We start from the raw sequence: 12,421 nt of genomic DNA, 5'->3' as shown, positions 1-12,421 counted from the left end.
ATTTTACAGGTGAGGTAACTGAGAAGTAAAGTGACTTGCCCAAGGCCACACAACAGACAAGTGGCGGAGTCAGGATTAGGAAAGAAAACGGAACGGGGAGGGAAATCCTGTGGGACTGGGACCTTGGGCCGCCCCCCTGCAGCAGGGATGGCCAGACACTAATAATGATGGTATGTGCTGAGCACTTGATAATTATGGTATTTGTAAAGCACTTACTATGTGCAGAGCACTGTTCTAAGCGCTGGAGTAGACACAGATTGTCCCACGTGGGGCTCACATTTTTTAATCCCATTTTGACAGATGAGGTAACTGAGGCACAGAGAAGTGACTTGCCTAAGGTCACACAGCAGACGAGTGGCGGAGGCGGGATTCGAACCCACGACCTCTGACTCCCAATCCCGGCACTTTCCACTGAGCCACGCTGCTTCTTGTGTCAGGCACTGTACTAAGCGCTGGGGTGGATACTTAGTGGCAAGGGCTTGGGAGTCAGAGGTCATGGGTTCGAATGCCGGCTCTGCCACTTGTAGCTGTGTGACCGTGGGCAAGTCACTCCACTCCTCTGGGCCTCAGTGATTTCAACTGTAAAATGGGGGTGAAGACTGTGAGCCTCCCGTGGGACGACCTGATGACCCTGTATCTCCCCAGCACATAGTAAGCGCTTAACAAATGCCAACATTATTATTATTATTCTAATCCCGCCACTTGTCAACTGTGGGATTTAGGGCAAGCCACTTGACATCTCCAGGCCTCAGTTTCCTCATCTGTCAAATGGGGATGAAGACTGAGCCCCACAGGGGACAACCTGAAGACCCTGTGTCTCCCCCAGCGCTTAGAACAGTGCTCTGCACATAGTAAGGCCTGAACAAATACCAACATTTTTATTATTATTATTATTCTAATCCTGCCACTTGTCAGCTGTGGGATTTAGGGCAAGCCACTTGGCTTCTCTGGGCCTCAGTTTCCTCATCTGTCAAATGGGGATGAAGACTGTGAGCCCCACGTGGGACCACCTGATGACCCTGGGTCTCCCCCAGCGCTTAGAACAGTGCTTGGCACAGAGTAAGCGCTTAATAAATGCCACCATTGTTATTACTGGTTATTAAAGGTTTGCGCGTGCGCACACTCATCGGGGGGCGGGGCCGGAGAGCGGGAGGGGGTGTGTGCGCGTGCGCCTTCGGGGGCGGGGCCAGAGGGAGGGAGTGCGCGTGCGCACACTTGGGGAGGCGGGGCCGGAGGAGGGAGAGGGAGCGCGCATGCGCCCACTCATCGGGGGCGGGGCCGCAGAGCCGGAGGGAGAGGGGGTGCGCATGCGTCATTCAGAGGGGGCGGGGAGGGAGAGCGGGAGGGAGAGGCTGTGCGCATGCGTCATTCAGAGGGGGCGGGGCCGGAGGGAGAAGGTGGGAGCGTGCGCCCACTCATCGGGGGCGGGGCCGGAGGGAGGGAGAAGGTGTGCGCGTGCGCCCACTCATGGGGGCGGGGCCGGAGAGCGGGGGTGTGTGCGCATGCGTCCTCTCATCGGGGGCGGGGCCGGAGGGAGGGAGAAGGTGTGCATGCGCTCACAATCATCGGGGGCGGCGCCGGAGAGCGGGTGGGGGAGGTACGCATGCGCCCTTCCTTCGGGGGGCGGGGCCGGAGGGAGGGAGAGGTGGGAGCGTGCGCACACCAATCGGGGGCGGGGAGGGGGAGAGCGGGAGGGGGAGGTACGCATGCGCCCTCCCTGGGGGGGCTGGGCCGGAGGGAGGGAGAAGGTGTGCGCGTGCGCACACCAATCGGGGACGGGGAGAGCGGGAGGGGGAGGTACGCATGCGCCCTTCCTGGGGGGGGCTGGGCCGGAGGGAGGGAGAAGGTGTGCGCGTGCGCACACCAATCGGGGACGGGGAGGGGGAGAGCGGGAGGGGGAGGTACGCATGCGCCCTTCCTTCGGGGCGGGAGGGAGAGGGTGTGCGCGTGCGCACACCAATCGGGGACGGGGAGGGGGAGAGCGGGAGGGGGAGGTACGCATGCGCCCTTCCTTCGGGGCGGGAGGGAGAGGGTGTGCGCGTGCGCCCGCGCGGTCCCGCGCATGCGCCTGGGCGGGTGTGGGGGCGCCGAAGGCCGAGGCGTCTTCTCCCCCGTCCGGTCCCGGCCATGGCGGCGGCGGCGGCGGCGATGGCGGCGATGGCGGCGGGTCCGGCGGGGGCGGCGGGGCGGGGTCCCCCGCGGGGAAGGGTGGGCTTCGTGGGCGCCGGACGCATGGCCACCGCCATCGCGCGGGGCCTCCTCCTCGCAGGTAACGGCGCACGCCATTGCCACCCTTATGATTATTCTTGCTGATGGGAGGGGCGGGGGCCTCGCCCTCCTCCTCACCCCCTGCTGATGAAAGAAATCCCACGGTGAAGCAGCCTGGCTCCGTGGAAAGAGCCCGGGCTTTGGAGGCAGAGGTCATGAGTTCGAATCCCAGCTCTGCCACTTGTCAGCTGGGTGACGGTGGGCGAGCCACTTCCCTTCTCTGGGCCTCAGTTCCCTCATCTGTCAAATGGGGATTAAGACTGTGAGCCCCACGTGGGACAACCTCATTCCCCTGGATCTCCCCCAGCGCTTAGAACAGTGCTCTGCACCTAGCGCTCCCCAAATACCAAAATTCTTCTTCTTCTTCTCTGGGCCTCAGTTAATAATAATAATAATAATGTTGGTATTTGTTAAGCGCTTACTATGTGCCGAGCACTGTTCTAAGCGCTGGGGGAGACACACGGGAATCAGGTCGTCCCACGTGGGGCTCACGGTCTTCATCCCCATTTTACAGATGAGGGAACTGAGGCCCAGAGAAGTTAAGTGACTTGCCCACAGTCACACAGCCGACAAGTGGCAGAGCTGGGATTCGAACTCATGAGCCCTGACTCCAAAGCCCGTGCTCTTTCCACTGAGCCACGCTGCTTCTCAGTTCCCTCCCCTGTAAAATGGGGATATTAAATGTGAGCCTCACGTGGGACAACCCGATGACCCTGGATCTCCCCCAGCGCTCAGAACAGTGCTCTGCACAGAGTAAGCGCTTAACAAATACCAACATTATTATTTTTATTATTCTCTGGGCCTCAGTTCCTTCATCTGTCAAATGGGGATGAAGACTGGGAGCCTCACGTGGGACAACCTGATGACCCTGCATCTCCCCCAGCGCTCAGAACAGTGCTCTGCACAGAGTAAGCACTTAACAAATACCAACATTATTATTATTATTCTCTGTGCCTCAGTTAACTCATCTGTCAAATGGGGATGAAGACTGGGAGCCTCACGTGGGACAACCTGATGACCCTGGATCTCCCCCAGCGCTCAGAACAGTGCTCTGCACATAGTAAGCGCTTAACAAATGCCAACATTATTATTATTACTTCCCTTCTCTGTGCCTCAGTTTCCTCATCTGTCAAATGGGGATGAAGACTGGGAGCCCCACGGGGGACAACCTGATGACCCTGGCTCTCCCCCAGCGCTTAGAACAGTGCTCTGCACATAGCGCTCAATAACTACGACTGAATGCACTTGACTTCTCTGGGCCTCAGTGCCCTCATCTGGCAAATGGGGATGAAGACTGGGAGCCTCACGGGGGACAACCTCATCACCTTGTAATAATAATAATGTTGGTATTCGTTAAGCGCTTACTTGGGATGCAGCGTGGCTCAGTGGAAAGAGCCCGGGCTGGGGAGTCAGAGATCATGGGTTCGAATCCCGGCTCTGCCACTTGTCAGCTGTGTGACTGGGGGCAAGTCACTTCCCTTCTCTGGGCCTCAGTTCCCTCGTCTGTCAAATGGGGATGAACTGGGAGCCCCACGTGGGACAACCTGATTGCCCTGTATCTCCCCCAGCACTTAGAACAGCGCTCTGCACAGAGTAAGCGCTTAACAAATACCAACATTATCATTACTAGACTCCATCCAGTCAGATCAAAAACGGGGTGCCCACGGTCTGAGGAAGGGACAGCTGGTACTTTAAATAATAATGGTAATATATTGCGGTGTTTTTTAAGAGGTTACTCTGTGCCAGGCACTGTCGGGTCGATGGAGGCAGATGGGGTTGGACACAGTCCCCGTCCCCAGCGCTTAGCGTAGCGATCTGCTCACAGTAAGCACTCAAAATGCAATTGACCGAATGTGGGGCGCGCGGTCTCAATCCCCACGTGACAGATGAGATAACTGAGAATAATAATAATGTTGGTATTTGTTAAGCGCTTACTATGTGCCGAACACTGTTCTAAGCGCTGGGGTAGACACGGGGGAATCAGGATGTCCCACGTGGGGCTCACAGTCTTAATCCCCATTTTACAGATGAGGGAACTGAGGCACCGAGAAGTTAAGTGACTCGCCCAAAGTCACCCAGCTGACAGGCGGCTGAGCGGGGATTCGAACCCGTGACCTCTGACCCCAAAGCCCGTGCTCTTTCCACTGAGCCACGCTGCTTCTCTTGAAGTGAAGTGACGTGCCCACGGTCACCCAGCAGACAGGCGGTGGAGCCGGGATTCGAACCCAGGCCCGCGCCGTCTTCCCTGGGCCACGCTGCTGCTTGCTCAAGGTCACCAAACAGCAGGCAACGGGGGTTAGAACCGACGTCTCCTCTCTTCTTTTCACTAGGCCACGCCGCTTCTCCGGGAATATCTCATTGGTAAGGGTGAAATCTCCCCTGCTGGAAGCAGTTTGGACTGGGTGGCAGGAGCCTAAATCCTTTTCTTATTTGTTTGTTTTTTATTAGATAAAACGCCTCCCAAAGGAGCTAAAGTGGTTGTGGTCCCAGCAGAGATTTCCCCCTGGGGTCTGTCTGCTGTCGTAGAGCAGTCTCATGGCTTAAAGAGGAGCGTTATCTTGGAAGTAGACGCTCCAAAAATGAAAAAAGCCACCAGCGCCGTAGTTGGGCAGCCTTTAAGTCTCCAATAATGCATTACGATTGATTGACCGAGTGGATTACATACTCGAAAAACACCACAATTAAGGAAAACCTGAACTATTATGCCGTGTCTGACACCACACAGAGGCACGATATTTTCTTCCACCATCCAGAGGCACATAGAAGAACTTTCCCAAATTCCCCAACAGCCTTCTATCCAAAATGTGCGCTGAAAACGTGCTTTGGTTCATTCAGTTGTATTTATTGAGCGCTCACTGCGTGGAAAGCACTGTACTAAGCGCTTGGGAGAGTACAGCACATTCCCGCCCACAACAAACTGTTGGATACCTGTAGCGAAGCACTGCACGGGGCAAATACCCTTCAAGGGGGTCACATTTTGAGACACCGAAACAGAAATGAAAGCCACCTTAGGTAGGGAGACACTTGATTTGGCCCGTACGGAAAAAGGGGCAGCACAGATTTTTTAAAAAATGGCTAGGCCTTGCTAAATGGTCCACGGTGCTATTACTAGGGTCATCTTTTTACAGCAGAATCTACAATAATGAAAATTTGATGGCAACTGTCATTTTCTCTGGTCAGGTGGTCAATATTATTGAGGGCCTACTTAGTACAGAGCCCTGTAAAGTTGAAATCTAATCTGAATTTATGACACTTGGTGTTATCTTCATTTGGACAACTGAACCAAGTCCCCAGTTGCCAAGGAAGCAAAACCAGATTTAATTGAAATGATTTTTCTTTTCAGTGCGTTTACAATAATTGGGGTGCTTGTAGGCCTAAATCCTATTTTTGTTCAGTCCTATTTTTGATTATTTGAACTTGGTGTTTGGTATAATTTGGATAATAGGTGGTGTCTTGGCCTGAAAACGACAGCAAGTTTTTATGTGCCTGCTCACTGACTCACAAACCCAAATGGTTCAGGAATGGAGATGGGGAAAATGTCTTTGCACTTTTGTTGGAGGAGACTGTCCGTGTTTCTGCACGTTACCTCCCTCTCTGGGCTAAAGTTAGAGAAGGAAAAGCAGAGGAGAATAATAATTGCTTGTAGGAGAGATCATTGAGACTCCTTCAACAAAATTGGGGCAGAGGGTGGAGGAAAGTTACTGTGATTCATTAGTTTGGAGTTGGTGCCAGTTGAATTTGTGGGTGTTGAGTGGAGCTGTATAATTCAGTATTTTTATACCACTTTGGTTTAAATTCCTTCTACAACCCAGCCCACGCACTTGGCTGCGCAAATGCTAACTCTCTCACCGTACCTCGATCTCGTCCGTCTCACCGCCGACCCCTCGCCCAAGTCCCGTCTCTGGCCCGGGACGTCGTCCCTCCTCAAATCTGGCGGACAACCCCCCCTCCCCGCCTTCAAAGCTTATTGAAGGCCCATCTCCTCCGAGCAGCCTTCCCCGACTAAGCCCTTCCTTTCCTGTTTTCGTCACCCTGGCTTGCTTCAGAGAAGCAGCGTGGCTCAGTGGAAGGAGCCCGGGCGTGGGAGGCAGAGGTCATGGGTTCGAATCCCGGCTCTGCCACTTGGCAGCTGCGTGACTGTGGGCAAGTCACTTCTCTGGGCCTCAGTGACCTCATCTGTAAAATGGGGATTAACTGTGAGCCTCACGTGGGACGACCTGATGACCCTGTATCTACCCCAGTGCTTAGAACAGTGCCCTGCACGTAGTAAGCACTTAACAAATACCAACATTATTATTCGCCCCCGCAACACTTATATATATATATCCCCGTAATTGATTTATTTTAATGTCTGTCTCCCCCTCTAGAGTGTAAACGCACTGTGGGCAGGGAATGTTATATTGTACTCTCCCAAGCGCTTAGTACACGTGCTCTGCACACCGTAAGCGCTCAATAAATGCGACCGATTGAATGAATAGCACTCGTTTTCCTATTTGAACAAATCTGGAAGGAAGCTGAGTATTAGTCAAGCAAAAAATCTTAGACTTAGGTCGAGCGTGTTGGTCGTGTCTGGGTCTTTGAAACTGGGAGCCAGCGCTCACCTACTCTCTTTGCACCAGTCTAGCAGTCGGCGATGCCCACTGGGTGCAGGACCCCGTTTCCAGATTTTCAGAGGTGACGGGGAAGTCTGTCGTGTTCAAGACGACTTTCAACTCAGTGGAAAGAGCCCGGGCTTGGGAGCCAGAGGTCATGGGTTCAAATCCTGGCTCTGCCACCCGTGTGACTGTGGGCAAGTCGCTTCTCTGTGCCTGTTACCTCATCTGTAAAATGGGGATGAAGACGGTGAGCCTCATTTGGGATAACCTGATGACCCTGGATCTACCCCAGCGCTTAGAACGGTGCTGTGCACGTAGTAAGCGCTTAACAACTACCGACGTTATTATTATTATAACTGTGGTTGTTTCGGGCTTTCCCCGCCCTCCCTTACTGCATCTCTCCAGGCAAAGTGGAAGCCGGCAACGTGTTGGCCAGCGCGCCGTCGGACGGGAATTTATGTCATTTTCGGGTGAGTGTGGGGTTTTGGGGGGAGCGTGCTCTGTCACCGTGGGGGAGAGGGAATTAGAAGACTGCCCCACATTGGGCGAGTGACCACATTCTCCCTCAAGAGGTCACCTACCTCTTCATCCCCTCGATGACCCAAGATCCCGACAGAGACCTGTTGCAAGAGATAGCCAAGTCCCGGTGGCTCTACTTTACCTCCTTGGACAAGAACCATTCTAGATCCAGAATTTCCTGAGGGAATCTCTTCTGACTGCCCCTGGACCGCCTTGTTCCTTACATCCTGCAGAGTGGATGGGGAAGTTTCACTAGCTATCTCGTGTGTACCAGCTCCTCTAATAGAGAAGCAGCGTGGCTTAGTGGAAAGAGCCGGGGCTTGGGAAGTCAGAGGTGATGAGTTCGAATCCCAGCTCTGCCACTTGTCAGCTGTGTGACTGTGGGCAAGTCACTTCTCTGTGCCTCAGTCACCGCATCTGTAAAATGGGGATTAACTGTGAGCCTCACGTGGGACAACCTCATGACCCTGTATCTCCCCCAGCGCTTAGAACAGTGCTCTGCACATAGTAAGCGCTTAACAAATACCAACATTATCGTTATTAACTACTCCTGTTCTCTCCCCCTCCCAGCCCCACAGCGCATATGTACATATCTGTAATTTTTCTTTTTATATTAATGTCTGTCCTCGCCCCCCAGAATGTAATCTCGTTGTGGGCAGGGAATCTGTTTATTGTACTCTTCCAAACGCTTAGTACAGTGCTCTGCACATAGACAACTGAGTGACATGAATGCTGCTTCTTGGGCACAGAAACTGGGCTGCAGGACGACCCATTCCAACACCGAAGTGCTGATGAGCTGCTCCCTGATCTTCTTTGCCACCAAACCCCACATCTTGCCTTCTGTCCTTGCTGAGGTTTTTTCCGCCGTCACCGAGGAACACATCCTTGTCTCTTTAGCTGCCGGTGTTTCCTTGCAGATCCTAGAGGAGGTAAGCGTGTGGAACGTCTGTCACCTGGCCGATCTTCCCCTTAGAAAATACCCACCCACCCTCTCAGCTTCGGGGCATCCCGAGCAATAGCTGTGTTCCGTTGGTCACTAAGCCTGTTCTTGGGATGGTTTCCACTCTGGGCCGAACCTTTCCTTTCATTCCCACACTTCAGATCTGGTTCCCGGTGCTCAGGTCCAGACTCCCTTCTCTCCTTCCCTGGCACTCCCTCTCCATCCCGAGTCACCTCATCTGTGGTTAAGTCAGAATGGGAGGTACAGGGAGGTGAAGTACCCCTGGGCCGCGTCCTCCCGCGGTCCCGGAACGCCCTCCCTCCTCACCTCCGCCAAACTGATTCTCTTCCCCTCTTCAGAACCCTCCTTAAAACTCACCTCCTCCGAGAGGCCTTCCCAGACTGAGCTCCTCTTCTCCCTCTACTTCCTCTGCCGTCCCCCCTTCACCTCTCCGCAGCTAAACCCTCTTTTCCCCCCATTTCCCTCTGCTCCTCCCCCCTCCCTTCCCATCCCCTCAGCACCGTACTCGTCCGCTCAACTGTATATATTTTCATCACCCTATTTATTTTGTTAATGAAATGTACATCGCCTCGATTCTATTTAGTTGCCATTGTTTTTACGAGATGTTCTTCCCCCTGACTCTATTGCCATTGTTCTCGTCTGCCCGTCTCCCCCGATCAGACCGTAAGCCCGTCAAAGGGCAGGGACCGTCTCTATCTGTTGCCGACTTGTTCATTCCAAGCGCTTAGTACAGTGCTCTGCACATCGTAAGCGCTCAATAAATACTATTGAATGAATGAAAGTAGAAGGGGAAACCGCCACCCGACCGGATAGCGAATCTGGACCTCCGATGCCTGTGGTAGAAATAGCAACTAAGAAAGGGGGTTTAGGAGACCAGGTCTTCGGGAGGAGAGGGAGAAGAGGGAATGCAAGTGCTTCAAGAGGGGCCGGACCGCGAGCCACACGGAAAAAAGGACGTAGAGTTAGGATTTTACGAGAGAAGGCAGCCCCACAGACAAGGACTTCCAAGTTTGTCGGCGGGCACGGCGCCCAGGAGCTTCCTGCCAGGAGTGACCCTCGTGTCTCCCTCTCAGTTGCTGCCCCCGAACTCTCGGGTCTTGCGGATCATGCCCAACCTCCCCTGCATGGTGCAGGAGGGGGCCGTGGTGATCGCTCGGGGCAGCCGGGTGAAGAACGAAGAGGCGGAACTGCTGCGGGAGCTGTTGTCGGCCTGCGGGCTCTGTGAGGAGGTGCCCGAGTCCTACATCAACATCCACACCGGTCTGAGCGGCAGCGGTGTCGCTTACGTGAGTGCCGCCCCTCCCGCCGTCGCGTCACACGCTCCCCCGGGGCTGGCCAGAGCAGTAAGGTTGGTAGAAGCCTTCCAGGGCCCACGTTAGCGCTAACCAAGGCTTCCGTTGGGGACTCCGTTCGCCCTGACGGTGAAAGAGACCGAGAACCTGTCCCGTCGGGACCCGGGGGAGCCCGCTGCGCACGTTAGTCTGCTCCACTTCACCGCTTCTCCTTCGATCGCTCCCTACTCCCGCGTCATCGAGTCGGCCCCATTTTTCCCAGTCCCCCGATTGCTCTGCTCGCCTCGGCTATTTCTACAAAATTCAGTCAAGCCAGGGCAGGCAGTGTGTCCGTTTATCGTTGTACTCCCCCAAGCTCTTCGTACAGTGCTCTGCACACAGTAAACACTCAATAAATTCAGTCGACCGATGGTTGGCTCGCTGTAATCATCCAAGGGCTGGTAGCTTATTCCAGATCGGGTACACCGTCCCTCAGTTAACAAAGTTTTAAGTGCCCCATTGGATTTTCTTTCCCACTGTCTGCCTCCGGCCCTCCTTGCAGGTCTGCATGTTCTCAGAAGCCCTGGCAGAAGGTGCCATTAAGATGGGCATGCCAAGCGCCCTGGCCCACCGCATTGCAGCCCAGACGTTGATGGTGAGTTTGGATCCGCGGTTGGAACGGGACTGGCCTCACTCCTCCCCCGAAGCCTCCTCGCCGTTCCAGTCCCCGGCGAAGGAAGGGTTTGACGGACGGGAGAGGTGTAGCTGGCTGTCTGGGAGCACGGCTCTCTCGACCTCGCTGGAGGGCCTGGGACGGGGTAGATAACGAGGTGTTCGCGGGGCGGGGGCAGGAGGCGGACGGCCGAAGACCCGAGGGCGGGGAGGTGTTAAAGGTCGGAAAGTGAGCCGTGGCGGGGATGGGCGTTGGGATGATTAGCGGGGGAGAGAAAGAGGGACTGGCCGACCACTCCGCCGGGGGGGCCCGGGGCCCAGCACGGCTGCCAGCGCCCTGCCCCGCTGACCGGCTCCTTTCCCCCCAGGGTGCGGGCAAACTGCTGTTAGAGAGCGGGAAGCATCCGGCTCAGCTGCGGACGGATGTGTGCACCCCAGGCGGCACCACCATCTACGGGCTCCACGCCCTGGAGCAAGGCGGGCTGCGCGCCGCCACGATGAGTGCCGTGGAGGCTGCCACCGGCCGGGCACGGGAGCTGGGCAAGCGCTAGGGATTCTGCCGCCGGCCTTCTCAGCCGCCGCCTCCTCCCTCTCCTCGCTCCACCGAAGGACCGCAGGGGAGCGTTTTCAGGGGGGGAAAGGGGAAGATGCCGCCAGCTCTTAGGCGGGAATGCCTTGCTTACCAACTGGCATCCTCTCCTGGACGTGGACCTAGGGGTCTGCCGTACCCACGGGTGTTGGAAAACCTTCTCCGGGCAGAGCTTCGGTCACTGTCCCCTCGCTAGACCTTTAATTCAGGCTGTGGGGGACGGTTGAGGACGCTTAAGGGACAGAAGAGACGTCGACGGGGGTTTCTTCGTCCTGGCATCGACAGAGTAAGGACACGTCCGGCACCGCCATCACTTTCCTAAGGATTTTAGTCTTTTAGAAGTGCTTTCGGCTCGTGAGCCGGCAGATGTGGACAGAGCCCGCGTGGAGTCCGAAATGGGTTGGTTTTTAGGGAGCCAAGGTGGAAGACGGGGACTAGCTCTGAACTCTGCATCCCATTTCACCCACCTGGCTTCCCCGAGAAGGGGGAGGCAGTGACTCGCCCGCCTCGATTGACGGACTGCTGATCCCGGCATTTTAGTTCCTCCTCACATACCCCCATCTCAGACAGACAGGGGCAGAACGCAGTCTTTGAATCACGTATCGGCCGATTGCTTTTCACTGCCTCAGATTCCCCATCTCAGCTCTGAAGAATAAATGGAAATTAAAAACCAAGTGAAACAGTCCCAGTGATGCCGAGTGAGTCCTGTTGCTCTGTGCCTCCGTTCGTTCATCACTGCCCAGGCAGCTAAACTAAGGGCAATAAAAGGGAGGTGTTATTTAACGGAGTATAGTCTGCCAAGCCCCTCCACAGCTATTCCAGAGAAATCCTCCCCATTTCAGGGAAGAGGCTGATCCCACTTTGGCCCCCCTCCGTGTTTTCAGCGACAGACCTCTAGCCCTGTGGGGGAAGAGACCGAGCCCCGGATTTCATATTCCAACTGGGCACCGACTTGCTGAGGGGGGGCTTTTACGAGTTACTTCCGCTCTCTGGGCTATTTGCTTCTCTCTGAATGGGAATGACGATTTAGCGAACTAGCAGCCTCTTAAAAGCGATGGGGAAAATTCAAGTTACTTTCAGAAAAGTATGGCGATTGGATCGGGCCTGGAAAAGAGCGACCGCTTGTGTGAAGGGTCAAAAATAGGTGTGGAGAGGCAAGATCATGAAAGGGTCGAGAGTGTTTAATTGGCAGAAGAGAAGCCAGAGGGGTGACACTCATCTTCAAATGCAAAAAGAGGAGCAGTGTGGTCTAGTGGAAAGAGCACGGGCCTGGGAGTCAGAGCACCTGGCTTCTGATCCCAGCTCTGCCACTTGCATAGCTTTGGGCAAGTCACTTCTCTGCGCCTCAGTTTCTTCACCTATAAAATGGGGATTCAGAGCCTGTTCTCCCTCCTACTTAAACTGTGAGTCCCACGAGGGACAGGGACTGTCTGACTTGTATCTACCCCAGTGCTTAGGACAGTATTTGACACATAGTAAGGGCTTAACAGATGCCGTAAAAAAATGGTTAGAGTGGTGCTTGACACATAGTGAGCACTGAACAAAT

At 55.0% G+C, this 12,421-nt stretch overlaps 1 protein-coding gene across 1 annotated transcript; it reads left to right on the top strand.

The window, feature by feature from the left end:
- Positions 1-2,077: 2,077 nt before the first annotated feature.
- Positions 2,078-11,560, top strand: PYCR3 (pyrroline-5-carboxylate reductase 3). Its single transcript, XM_029063117.2, has 6 exons — positions 2,078-2,269; positions 7,269-7,333; positions 8,132-8,311; positions 9,417-9,629; positions 10,177-10,269; positions 10,655-11,560. The coding sequence occupies exons 1-6, from the start codon at positions 2,128-2,130 to the stop codon at positions 10,835-10,837; spliced, it is 876 nt and encodes a 291-aa protein (XP_028918950.1). The 5' UTR covers positions 2,078-2,127; the 3' UTR covers positions 10,838-11,560.
- The last annotated feature ends 861 nt before the right edge of the window (positions 11,561-12,421 follow it).

This window comes from Ornithorhynchus anatinus, chromosome 4 (genome assembly GCF_004115215.2).
Source record: "Ornithorhynchus anatinus isolate Pmale09 chromosome 4, mOrnAna1.pri.v4, whole genome shotgun sequence".
Taxonomy (NCBI): Eukaryota; Metazoa; Chordata; class Mammalia; order Monotremata; family Ornithorhynchidae; genus Ornithorhynchus; species Ornithorhynchus anatinus.
Note: the sequence above shows the minus strand (reverse complement) of the source record. Positions and strands in the feature narration are given on the sequence as shown.

Bases quoted from the DNA above. Each gene is read 5' to 3' on its own strand.
- PYCR3 (XM_029063117.2), top strand. From the start codon at position 2,128: ATGGCGGCGGCGGCGGCGGCGATGGCGGCGATGGCGGCGGGTCCGGCG. The intron at 8,312-9,416 runs GTAAGCGTGTGG...TCTCCCTCTCAG, and splicing joins CCTTGCAGATCCTAGAGGAG to TTGCTGCCCCCGAACTCTCG. The intron at 10,270-10,654 runs GTGAGTTTGGAT...CTTTCCCCCCAG, and splicing joins TTGCAGCCCAGACGTTGATG to GGTGCGGGCAAACTGCTGTT.